Genomic DNA, 13691 nt, shown 5'->3' on the forward strand with positions numbered 1-13691 from the left:
CGATCGAGGCAGGATTGACAATGTTGACATTATTCCAAACGTTGAACAAACAGGGGGAAGCCATCGCTCATTGATGAAACATTCCGCGTTGTTTAAAGAGCCACGCTGCTTCCAAATTCAGGACGTTCGGCAGAACCATGGCATTCGCAAACATCAACCTGAAATGTGCCAAACATCAACCTGAAATATGCCAAACATTTTCCTTTCTATCCTTGTTCACGTTTAAACCGCCATTGCTATTCGTGTTTCGGCACAAGACCGGCAGCGCTAGGAAGTAAAGTGTATATTTGTAAATTAACTATAAATCCAACATTGCACCCAGGTTATATAATAAACATCATTGGTTTGTATGTTTTTACTTTTTCCACGTCAGATATTTTCCTGCAATTTGCTCTCAAAAAAACATCCGCGGAGGCAATTTTTTGGTTCCTCCCCGAGGTTTATTTCATTCACCTTGTTTTTTTTACAGCTTCAGTGAAGCTTCCTCTGCTTCCCACTGTCCATGGTCTCCTTCACCCCCCCCCCCCCCCCTCAAGTAATCGTGATCAGAGCACAGGAAACGGCCTCGGAGAAGGCCCTGCATGGTCCTGTCCAAACAATGGCTGTCGAATTGCTTCCTGAAAGCTGCTGGTGATGAGAAGCAATAACGTTAGGGCCGTCTGCGGGGGGGGGGGGGGGGCGTCTGCCCTGCGCGCCTTCGCCCCCCCCCCTGCCGCTCCCCCCACCACGCAAATTCGATGCGAGGCATTGCAGCTATTTTCTCAAACATTTCTTTTAAAGGTCAAAGAAGGAGAAAAAAGTACAACCAAAATTTCAACATCCTCGGAGAAACCACAAAAGCGGTGCAGAACAAGCAAAGCCTGCGCTGACAGGGCGGTGATGAATGGGAGGTCTGATTTTTGCCTCAAAGCCCCCGTGATTAGGGAGAGAAATTAGGCTGTGTGCTGCAGCAGCATCACTGCCAGTGACCAAATCGCCCAGCATTTGGCCGATCTCGTGCAGATCTCGGATGCTAAGAAGGCCCCAGCATGGTTAAGCGCTTGGACGGGCCGCCACCATACATACAAACACAGGCGTTGTAAGGGTGCTGAGGAGCTACATTATGGGCAGCAGAGGCCAATGCTGTCAATTCCGTTGCTGTACTGTACTTCTATGCTCCTGCGTCCACGCTCCGCTGCTTGCAAAGACCAACCTGGCGAGGAACGGTCATGTGACCCTCATGACCCCCACAGGGCGTGGGGAAAAACCTCATCGACAAAAGGGTTGTACGTGTGTGTGCGTGTAATATTACCGTACTCGATAATTATTAAATGTTTCTTTTCAGGAGATATTTTTGTTTGTAATCCATCATTGACGACTTCAAGAGCTCACAGGGCAGTCTATACACGTGGACTGCTCGATTCGGCTTAAATTCAACGGATGAAGTTGTCACGGTCGCTCGTGGCCCAAGAGCAGCCGCCCACAGATGCGTGCGGGAACACAAAACATGCTGCGTGTTTTAACAAAAATACGAAAAAAAACTACAGCAGCGCTGGGGGTCGGCATGTCGGCCGCAGGGCCTCGCATCGGAAACCCAACCTCGTGCTCACGGGAAGTGGCCTCATAAGGAAAACAAAACTGTTAATGAATGGGTGGCGATCGGCGCTGCTGGCTTACCCACACGCAGTGCCACCTCATCGCTGAAACGTTCTTCTCTCTCTCTTGATATTTCTATCAACATGTTGATCGCTGGAAAGCACGTGACTGTATCCTTTTATCAATGTAATTCTGGATAAGGGCCTCCCCATGCTTCCGTGAGTTGTGGGGGTTACGTGACCTTACTACAACAACGATGAACCAACTCCTACTGGTAAACATATAGGCCCGCAAGAACACGACCTGTTTAATGTATGGTGGTCACTCACCAAAGCACAATTCTGGCTCAAAAAATCCTGCTTAGCTTCTGAGATCTGATTAAAATCGGGCGAATTTCTGGTGAATGATTTGGTCATGGGTAGCCACTGGGATACTATGTACTAATTGCGCTAATTAGCCCCGGACAATTCCACTGCTGGGAGAGCCACGGTAACAGCTGCAATCTCTTGTCGCGAAGCTGAGGGCCACATCAGTTTAAGTAAGTGAACCGTTAGTCAATCCACTTACGTGTTAAAAATCAAACCGCAGGCCACCCAATTATGGCACCAACGCTGCATCTCTATTGTTCTCATGTTCCGAACACGGCCAAAAAAACACGGAATCTCTCTCTCTCCTGTGGGGGAACGATGCTTTTGATCTTGTTTGCAAGCCGCCGGTGGAGAACTGGCGGTTTGGGAATTTTTTTTTTCCCGTTCCGTTTCCCCATCTTGACGTTAATCGCCGTGAGGCTTTAATTGCAGGGGGAGATGCAGAAACGCGCAGCCTCGCTCTGACTGTTCTCATGGTCTAATTGTCTCAACGCTGGATTTTAATGAGTCTCCGCGATGTGCGCCATGCTACCTAATCGCCGGATGCCACGAGCCGGATGGCGTTACTGGGGGGGCTAGAGTAGAAGTGGTGGTGGTGGCAGTAGTAGTGGGAGTGTGGGGAAGATGGCGTTACTGGGGGGGCTGGAGTAGAAGTGGTGGTGGTGGTGGCAGTAGTGGGAGTGTGGGGAAGATGGTGGATGGTCGGTAGGTACAGAAGTGGGTGAGGGGGGGTTGTGGGGGTAACCAGTGAGGGAAGAACTGGGGGGATGTCAACCAGAACATTGCAATGTGAACGCCAGCAGTTTTCCCAACATCTGCCAGGATTATCACAAGCGTCCCCTGAGTACAGCAATTACCGTTCTCTGACAAGCCCGCAGTTTACAAACCACGGTAACCGCTTCTTCATCGCAACAGCGGCTGACAACGTTTGTCAGATCCCCCCCTTCCATGCAAACACAAACACACGCGCACGCACGTGCACGCACGCGCACGCACGCACACCAGCTGAGAAAAACTGGTCACGTAATGTGTTATTTAGTTTTGGTAGATAGCGGAGTTAAGTGTATCTGTACAACTAACGTAGCTCTGGAATATATAGATTTGTTGTTATTTCCACCCCAAGATAACTGCGACAACGTAGATACTGAATTAATCAACGTGCTTATTTTGCACGTAGGAACATTTTTGTAAAGGTGCTTGCTCACGGTATTCACTCTCTCATTTAAGATTGTGTTTTCGCTTTTTATTTTTTTAATGTAGAAATATTTAACTCTATATTTTTTTTAAATTGAAGTTGTATTGCTTATTTTCAAATATGCATAGTTGCTGATGTGCATGTTTTCACTTTAATCTATTGCATTTTGGGTATCCCCCCCCCCTCATAGTTGACCCCAGGTTTCTTCTGCAAGAGGGATTTATTTTCTAAGATATAAAGATAGGGTGGCTTTTTTTACCGGGTAAGAGTCAATTGAGACCAGAAGTATTTTCAACAAGCGACCCGAATTTAATAAATATACCACACAGCAAACCAATTTGCTCTCATCTGCTTCAACATTATCAATTTCATTTGATTCCACAAACATCATGCTGGGTCATTATGTCCGGGTAATTAGCTTCGCTGTTTCAGGTGAGCCCGTGAAATCAAGAAGCCCTTTACCCCGCGCAAGTGTGTGTATGGGGAACGATGAGTACCTGGCGCGGTGTGTCACAATCAGTACTATGTCGACAAAGGTGGCCACGTGTGGTCCTGGACACCCACCGCCCCCTCACGTGCCATTCCAGCCTTGAAAGGCGGTCGCTACCAGTAAAGAACTCGCCTCAACGGTCTACGTAGGCCGGGGGTGTCTTTGCGATCACTGAGGACACGAGAGAGTCCGAACGAGGACTTTACTGAGACAGCAGGGGCTGCCTCATGTCCAGTGGCAGCATGGAGCATTACCAAAGTCATCTCATACTGGGGGTCCCAAGAGGCTCAAGGGGCCCCACCAAATGCATGAAGAATATTGAATCAACTTTCTGCTCAAATTCAAATCCGAATTAACATCAACATAAAAAGCGAATTGACGATGAAAGTGAATTAACCCCTCGTTCCTATCTAGTCCGTGTCTCACTTGTCTCATCAAACTGCACCTTTGTCCCCGATGTCTACATCTCTACCACCCTATTGTTTGCCTACATTCCTCAACATTATCTAAATGTGTCTCATCGCACGACATCTAAAACTCACGCCTGTGTTGCCTTCTGTTATCTCACTCGAGAATGTATCGATCGAAAGGGACGCCCCCCAAACATAATATCTTAGAGCCCCCACCCCCTGCCCCCAATGTGCCAGCACCGCCACCGCTGCTAGTGTCCCGGGGTCAGTCGGGATGGGGGGGGGGGTGTACGGGGGGGGGGGGGTGCCCACCCAGAGACTGGACCACGTGGGCGAGAGCCGTCACTCCTCGGTGACGCTCCCAAAACAGGGCATGGACTTTAATAAGGAGCCACCACCTGCTCTGGCGAAGATGAATCATTCTGTTTGACACGACTTTCTGCCACGTGTTAATTGCAATGACCATTACTGGCGCTGATGGCTTAAAACAAATAAACAAAAACCCAGCAGCAGCCTTCTTATAACAACATGAGAATTGTTTTAAATAGGCTTTGCGAGAAGCGGATTGCTGGCACGGGGAAATGTCGTATGCATTCCTCGTGCAACTTTGCATTGTTTCAAATATAAAACTGCGTTTGTGGAACGTGAAAAAGGTGGGGGTGAAAAAAGTGTCCTTTTTATGAGATGGCTGTGTTTTTGAACCCCGCTTGGGATTTCAATGAGACGTCTGAAGAGTTTTTACAGCAAATGCCCCTCTAATCTGAATAACTCACTAAGCCCTGGCGCTTTATTTAAACACTTCTCCCACCCCCCCACCCCACTATTAGTTTGCCAAAGTCATAAACGAGTGCTCTGCTTGTCCATGTGAAGTGCTCTCCGTTGACACAACGGCATTAATCAGCTTGCCAAAAGGCTGGCACAACAGCGTTCGGGGAGAAAAAAAAATTGGATGAATGAAGCGGGCAAATGCTCGTTAACAGAGGGACGGACACCGGTTATGTTTGGTCTTTGTCAATATGGCAAAGCAAACACGCGTCGGTGGCATCTCCAGTCCCCGCTCTAAGCCAAGCAGGGCTGGGCCTCTACATGAGCACCACAATTTGACACTGGGACACCCACACTGACACGCTTCGGAAGTTGGGAAATGGTTCCCACAGGTTAATGGTTAGATTACAGATGCAAAGGAACCCGGTGTTTGATAATACGATCAGACCTCGATGACGATACATGGAAATCTCTTTTTAGCTAACAGATCTCTCCATGAGAGTGAATGAGGTCGCTTTATATCCTAATATATGTATATGCAGGCAAACAGCCACACAGTGGAAGTTGTGGGAATCCTACCAGTGACTGGTTCCTAGTGGTCATTGGTTAAATTACACATAGGTTCCCCAAAGCTCGCCGCCCAACTTTGCAACACATGAGGAATTCTAATGCACTATAATTATATAAAATCTGTGCAACCACTGGCTACTGACTCAAGCACCGAGCGGACTGTTCTTTGCGCGACTGTTTATGTATTTAGAAGCTTCCGTCATCAGCATATAATCAGCATTGTAAAACGCGGGCCCAAAAAAACCCATAATTTTTGTCCAAAACGTTTTGGGCGACTCTTAGCTGTACCCCAACATGCTTGTGGTTTCCGGACGGCTCACGACAACCACAGTGGCCATGCCGCTGAGTCCGCCACGCCGACAGTGGCCTCTCCCGGGTGGACAGGGAGAGACAGTGGCCTCTCCCGGGTGGACACGGAGAGACAGTGGCCTCTCCCGGGTGGACACGGAGAGACAGTGGCCTCTCCCGGGTGGACACGGAGAGAGCGCATTTGCGGCTGGACGTGCAGAGCCGTGCGTGCCAGAGTCGCCGGGAAAACCCAGACCGTTTATAAACAACCCGCCAGAGAAACTTGTGGCGACCAGGCACTGAGCAAGGTTTTTTTTTGTTTTGGCTGAGCCGGGGATGCAGGCGAGCGCGCAAGGTGTTAAAAGACGGGTGATGCCACCGCTCGCTCGGTCGGTCGCTCGGTCGATCCGCTAGCCGCGCGACGTCGTGCAAGCTGGTGGCCCACTCTCGGTGGAGCGCGACGCTACGGGTGGGACGTCACGTCGGTACGGAAGTGAAGACAACGACGACACAGGTTGCCTAAGCCGGGGAGCTGAGTGACTCACTTCATAGCTGTGATGTCATCCATTTAGCTACGTCTCTCGTCACTGATTCGTATTTTTAACCTGCTTTGTCCCTTCATCACAGTGTACAATCCGCCGTGTAACGTGCATATTACATTCAGATAACAGTCAATTTGCGCTAAGACCGTGTGTGTAAATGTGCCTGTGCATGTGAATAATTGTTATAAACTATGTTCTTATTTATCAGAATTTTCTTCGTTACCTGTAACCATTTGGATCAGGAATATGGAAACCGACATGGCAAATGGAACAAAAACTGAAAAGTGCCCAAAGAGGCACGTAGAGATCCACGGTTGTGATTAAATTGAGACACAGAAAGAAGGACATATTGATTAGAGAACATGCGCTAATTCGAGACATCTCATTGACTGCTGAGAAAAATAAGTAGGGGCTTGGGCAGGACATGTAACTAGTGGGGATGATGGCCGGTGGTCGAGACTAACAATTGAGTGGCAGCTAAAGGACAGAATGCGCTCACGAGGACGTCCATGAAGTGATGAAATTAGCTCTCGCGTGCAGAAGCCGGATGCATCGTTACATCACGAGACTGAGAGGGATGGCAATGGCTCTGGGGGTCCAGTCAGTAGTGGACAGAGCATGGCTGATGATGACGACTACCGTAATTATTGTGATTCGAAGCTTTCGTGACTGCAGGAATCCATACTCTTTGGTTCTTTCGGTAAAGTCAATTTTATTTTATACCTACGTGATTATACCTACGTGACTTTACCGAAAAAATCAAAGAGTACGTAATCATTGTCTTTATTTACACTGGAAATCCCCATCAAGTAGCAATGGACCAATACCCTGGATATTTTTCCATGTGGGAGGAAATTGGGGGAGCCTGTTGAGAACCATGCAACGAGGCACGTGCACTATAATTGCAAGGTTACAGGTTACAAACCTCTTTGCTCTCTCGTCTCATTCAAGTCTCACACATGATGGGTTCAATCTCTATGCATTCCACCAACCCCACTGTCAAGTCACCGGATAACAAACATTTGTCACCACCAACACGAAACTCGGTATAAATCCATGGGGCTGATAGGGACACAGGCACACTCTTCATCTCTCTCACAACGCAGACAAATCAGTCTGGCACAGACGTCTGTGGCTTATCGTACAGTGTATCTTGCACTTTCTCTCTGTTGCTTTTCACCTGCGCTTGCCTGCCTGCCTCTCGGAACTGACAAGAGGGGGCACACGTCAAACTCCAAAGCCACGAACATGAGAACAACTCTCTTCACCACGTGAACCCACAGCGAGGGTTGAATCGATTCACCTTTGGTAGATTCGAGAGGGTGGACAACATTAAAACGAGGCGGAGACACAAACGTGTGAGAGGGGGGGGGCACCTCTGGGCAATCCTCGGTGATTGCCCCAACCTCAAGGCCGCGCAACAGTGAAAGTCTAAGCCCTGCTTGCGCTCCCAGGAAATGTCCTCACGTGTGAAGGGGCCCACTGGAGTTGAGCAAACAGCGGTCGGACAGACCATCGCTTTAGCGATCGGTGGCGGCCGGCCATAGTTTATTTGTGCTTCAATTGGCGACAGCCTTCACGTCGTTTGAAACTTGTCACTCAGTAATTTTTACGGCTGGCGGTGGAGAAAAAAACTGCCCCCCCCTCCTCAGGTCCTCAGTGTGCACTGGCAAGCGGGCGTGATAAAGCAAACGCAATAGAGCCACTCTTCAACAATTATATAAAAGGCCAGCACGCCACAATAAACCTGCCAATTGATACCTTCTTTTGCAAATACAGAGAGCAGCATTTCTTGCGATTCCCTCTGAGGGCACGGTTGTGACAATGCAAACCTGCAGAGACGTATGGTGACAAGGAGGCCTTTGTTGAGCCTCTGCTTTAATATCCTGGGAAAGAATGCATCCTTGTGGTGCGCACTCCGTTTGGTTTGGCGCTACGAAAGCGGAGCAGGATTTTTTAAAGTTTCTTCTGGCCAAAAACAAAGAAGAGATCCCCTTCAGGTCGACGCTTACATTTAAGTCTAAGAGCTTTTGTGAATTGGGATTTTTCTTTCGGAATTACATTGAAAAACTGTACGTTGTTTTGAAATAAAAAGGCCAGCTCTGCATACTTGAACAAAAAGGTGAAACATCCGGGCTACGATGAACAAAATATTCATTTCGTGACATGTTAGATTTTGATTAATTATGATTAATTAAAAGATGCCAACATATAACTCAAAAGCAGTGATTTAAATTCCGATCAAAACCAAGCAATGCTTCATTTTTAGCCGCGTTAATGTTTCACCGTGTTCATGTTATCATTTTCTGGCATCAATCCCTTTGCTTATCGTGCCAATTACACATCCTTTGCCACAAAAACCACTTGTAAATGAGCAGATGAGATTAAATGCCGATACACCTCATCGGAGCCACTTACCGACAGACGCAGCAGCAGCCTCGGCTCACGGCGATCCAGAGCACACGGCAACGGTGAGAATTAAATCCCCGTCTCGGGCGACACGGCCCGGGTGACACGGCCCGGGTGACACGGTGCGGATGGGCAGACGGCGGACGGGACAAACCGGGCGGACAGCGCAGGAGATGAGGGGCCGTGCGGCAACACGTCCACCACGCCGCCGTCAGTAAGAGAGCGCCTCGGCTCGCGGCGGTAACCCCAGTGCCTGCCGCCGCCCCCTTTCCAGGCGGCCCCCTCCCCCCCCCAGCCTGTCCCACATGTTTTTTACTTTGGCCTCAGATCGGCGGCGGGGCCCTCAACGTGGGTGTTCTCGTTTAGACTCGGCCCTGCCCCCACGCGACCAATCCCGCATTTCTTTATAAAAGCTCCTCCCACCAGCCTCCTCCGCTCCTCAATTCTGCACCCCGGCAGGGTCCTTGCCACGTTAAGGCCAAGATTCCAAATTTGGCCAGAGATGAACATTGTTTGTGGCTGATTTACAAACCGGCACTCTGCCCTTGGCGCAGAGCCACGGCGTTTGTTCTCCCCTGTCCCGAGAACGTCTTTTCTGCAAATCTGCGTATTTCATTTGTGGCTTTTTTTAGTGCCTCGCTGTTACGGGGGCCAGATCCAGTTTCCGCGTCGCCGCTAAACGCGGAGTTGCGCCAGCAGCTGAGGGTCGACTTTGCCAGAACGGCAGTCCAAGCACGGCGCACGACGTGCAACGATCGTTGCAAAAAAAGCGACGTTAATCAGCCGCCCACTGCCCAGCCGATATAACCAATATTTATAAGGCTTTCGATTAAAAATTAAAATTGGACTTCAACGATACATTTCAGTACAGCGGCATTGTTCAATATGCCGCTGTATATTTTTTCCGCACTCCAGTGCTTGCCGAGTAAACCCTAGCTCATCTGATTTGGCGGACTCCCTGGAGCAGGCGTGTTGTTATGCGTGTTAGCATTTGGAAAAATTCACGGGCAGGACATGCCTAAGTGACACCGCGAAGCCTCCTTAAACCAAAACCGACGGCGAGCCAGCATTCCCCAGGGGCAATTGACTCCACAATGTCTTCATTAGCTTTTGTAACAATCCGCAGGCTCCTTTTTTTTTAGCTCGCAAAGTTTTCGTTCCTAAACATAGCACAACGAGCAATTTGGAATATTTCTCACAAACCATCATGGCGCTTTCCATTAAAACAAAAGCAACCAACGGCGAGACGAGATAAGTGCAAGCTGTTAAAATTCCCCTTCGTGTGCAACAAATTGTTTGCGGTTTTCCGGCGTGCTGCCAGAATATGACGCAAATTCAAGATGAAGTGGGGGGTGGGGAGGTGGGAGAAAGAGAAAAAACAACACTCCCCTTTACCAACCTCCCCCTCCTCTCCCTCAGAGGTACGGGTCAGAGTTCAGAGTTCGTGACAGCATCTGTCAAAAAATGGCCCCCAACCCCAATTACCAGGCTATCCCCGCTGAGGCAGCGCATCAGCGGGGCGAGCCCCTGAAAAAACCCCGCGCCGCGATCTTGCCAAGCCAGGACGCGCCGCCAACCGCCGCCGCTGCTGCCACACGTGCACGCGCCGCCTTTCAGTTCAATCGGCCCCTTTTTTCGCCGGCCGCCTCGATTGCAAAATAAATAATTGATTCACCGACCGCGGCTTTACAAGTCGCACAAAAATACGGCGTGTTGAGATCAGAAACGCACGCAGCGCACGGCCGTCTGCTGGCATACCGCGCGCGAGGCGCTACGTCAGAATGGGCGAGCGCCGCGGCACTTTGCTTTGCGTTGCCTTTTTGAAAATTTGCCATAAAACCCATCTGCGCGAAGGACTTATTGTAGAGATAAACAAAGAGCAGAGTCTGCCCACAGGGGTCTTGGCCTCACGTCTTTGAGCTCCCAGCCTTCGACTAGCCCCAATTTCCGAAGTCATAAAGTTAACAAAAACCCCGTGTTGTGCCCCCTTTCGTGCCTGCGTCTTTCATACAAACACACATATACACGTACATACATGCAGTGACAAAGAGTTACACATATACGTACGGAAATATATACACACATGCGTGCATAGACAGACACACCCTTGCACATACTTACATGCACACGTAGACACAGACAACATACGCACAGTCATAACGGCCCAAGTAAGGGGTCATGAGCCGTGATGCTTCACTCACAAGTTTCTTTTATAAAAGCCCCCCCCCCCTCCCCAAGGCCTGACAACATCACGCCGCACTGACCTTCAACGCTGGCAGAGCTAAACACTCAGTTTGGCACCCACCAAAGGGCAGGATGGGGTCATGTTATTAGACGCGGTCAATAGGAGGGGCACGAGAGAGTGCGGGTTTGTTTCCTTTCTGCTCATGTCCTCTTTTGGAGTTTTGTATTCCCCCCCCCCGCCTCTTATTATTGTTAAACACGAGGCTGTAAACAGCTGAAACTGCCAGCAGCCCGCCTGATGACCTCACAGCTGTCCGTGTTCCATCCCGACTCCCCAAATTAAACCTGCAGGGAACTTTCTATTTCCAGGTATCACGGGCCTGGTAAAAGCAAAGCGGCAAAAGCCCCGATTTGAAACGCTCATCGGTCAACAGCCCGATCAATCTCTGCCCTTAGCGGTGGCAAGAAGCAGAGTTCAAACATGCTCGGGTAATGTGGTAAAAATGTAATAATGCTATTTGACGAGGCTTTTCATTCAGTGTGCGTGTGTTACCTGCGAGGACATATAGATCAGAAAGATGCGTGGAACCTGACAACAACAAAAAAGCAACAAAAAGCTGAAACGTTTGCAAAGCAGCATGGAGCAATGCCTGCTGGGAATTACACTGAACAATATCGAGGGAAAACACATGGGTCGTATTACGCATACAAATTTGAGACGTCGCGTTAAATGTTACGAAATATAAAATAGGTTGGGCAGTACACGTCATTCGAATAGATGACGGCTGATCGTCAAGCCTGGTGATGGAATGGCAGCTAAAGGAGGGAAAATCACCCGAGAAGGATGACCACTGCAGACATGGAGTAGAGAGGTCAGCCACTGTGGATGAGACCATGATGGATTGGTGCCGGCATTGGGATTCCTTCATCTAGCAGTGGATTTATTACGGCTAATGATTGCGATGAAGCACAAGCATGGAATGAAGCAAATCATACAAATTAAGTATACTGACGTACAACAATGGTAGCCATCTTTCATCGAATAATCACCGCCGATGACCGATGCTAAGCTGCCGTGCATTCTTGACGCTGTATGAATTCCCACTCCTTCTGATGTCGATGCAGAGCAACAACTACAATGTCACATGCAGGTGGTCAAGCAAGACAACCGTGTCAGGAGCAGCTGAGTGTATCGTCGTAATGCCTCCTTTGTACTTGTGAATCGGGCATTGCATAGTTACATGTTGTATGGTCTATTCTGGAAAACCATTTTCGATTTGTGCATCAGTCCGGTGAGTGTGGACTCTGTGGACAGTGAAGCGGACACCGCCGTCCCGTGAGACTGGCCCAGCGGACGCCGTCCACTCCTGGGACCCCCTCGCGTGCCAGCGGCGGTGCCGAGCGTTCTCTCACCGTAGGGCGAGTCGAGGCAGGTCGCGCGCGGGTCGGGAGGCGGGTACCCGGGCGGTCGGTACACGGCGTGCGGGACTGCCCGCCGCCGGCACCGACCGTCCCATCGAGGACCTCCGGGCCGACTCGGACGACAGCGACGAGGTGGAGGAGGACAAAGGTGGCCCCACGGAGGGCTTGGCCGGCGCCGCGGCGCGATGCGTGGTCGTGCCCGGCTCCTCGCGGGTCCGGCCGCTGCCGCCGCCGTTGCCGTCCTGGCCGGTGCCGGAGCTGGAGGAGCTGGGGCCGGGAGCGCCGGGAGCCAGCGTGGGGAGGGCATTGCGACGCTCGCGCACGTAGCCTGCGCCCAGCGCCTCGTCGTCTGTAGTGGAGGAGGGCAAGAGGGCATAGAGAGGTTATGAGCACGGCCTCCACGTCTCCCTGGTGCCCGAGGTACTCACGTTTTTCATCCTGGTTAAATGAAAACAAAAATTCAAACGCATTTGTCGATAACACTGTGGCCTTAAGTGAAAAACATGTTGAACAAGGGCAATAAGCCTTTTTTAACGGACGTTTTTTGGTTAACAAATGTAACTGTAATAACAATTAACGGTACATTAGTTTACGTATACAAAATATGCCTGCTAAAAACAATTATTTTCAGACATTCTCAAATTAATAAATGGAGGAAGGCTTCGCCACACCATGTCCAGTCATAGGAGTGTTGTTACCACACTTGACCGAACTGGTCAATGCGGGATTGTGAAGAGGAATGAGGCCCGGACCAACTTTGATATCACTCATGTGCCCACTAATTATAATGCAGCTAAAACTTTAGATTTTAGAGCCGATGAAAAAACTAATTCAGGAAAGAAAAAAAACATCTACGCGCCTGCAGACGTCTCAATTTATTTTCAAATGTTTAAAATGGTCCACAATTTTGGCGATTTGGAATGTTTTGTTTTAAAATGAACATGCAAAACAAACAGCAAAGACGTAGCTCGTCGAAATCAAAACATTACATGTGGCAGCGCAGCCTGACGCGGCGCTAAAAAAAAGAAACCCACTCAACTCAGAAATAAACAACACTGGCACCAAACTTTGTCCCAAAAAAAAAGTAAATTCAAACATTCGGGGGCCACGTGACCACGCGCAGTTTCCACCTCTGCAAACGAACGTCAAAGGCGCGTTCGCCCGATGAGGCCATGAAAACGTGGCTCTGTGCCCATAACCACTTCATTATTGCTTTTTTTAACAACTGCCCCAATCCCACTCACTACCTTAATCCTAATGCATGCGAACAGATGTGTTTCCTTATTAAGTCATTTTTGCAGATTTAATGTTACATGACTTTCCATTCCAGGGGAGTTATTTCAGAAAGACGCTGTCGCCGGGGGTTTTGAAGCCAAGCCCGTTACATTTTGAAATCTGCACCGTGCACTCTCCCTACTCCCCCCCCCCTCCTTCACTTGTCCCCTTACTCCCCCGCCAATCACGGCACACCGA

At 49.5% G+C, this 13691-nt stretch overlaps 1 protein-coding gene across 1 annotated transcript in view; it reads right to left on the reverse strand.

Moving 5' to 3' along the window:
- The window catches only part of GLI2 (GLI family zinc finger 2), an 87052-nt gene that overhangs the window by 39293 nt on the left and 34068 nt on the right, over nucleotides 1-13691 (reverse strand). The window contains 3 exon segments of the mRNA XM_061555151.1: nucleotides 11350-11385; nucleotides 12210-12282; nucleotides 12284-12567. Coding sequence (XP_061411135.1) covers nucleotides 11350-11385; nucleotides 12210-12282; nucleotides 12284-12567 — 393 coding nt within the window.

The sequence above is a fragment of the Lethenteron reissneri genome, chromosome 20 (assembly GCF_015708825.2).
Source record: "Lethenteron reissneri isolate LAM-NWPU_2019-01 chromosome 20, ASM1570882v1, whole genome shotgun sequence".
NCBI lineage: Eukaryota > Metazoa > Chordata > Hyperoartia > Petromyzontiformes > Petromyzontidae > Lethenteron > Lethenteron reissneri.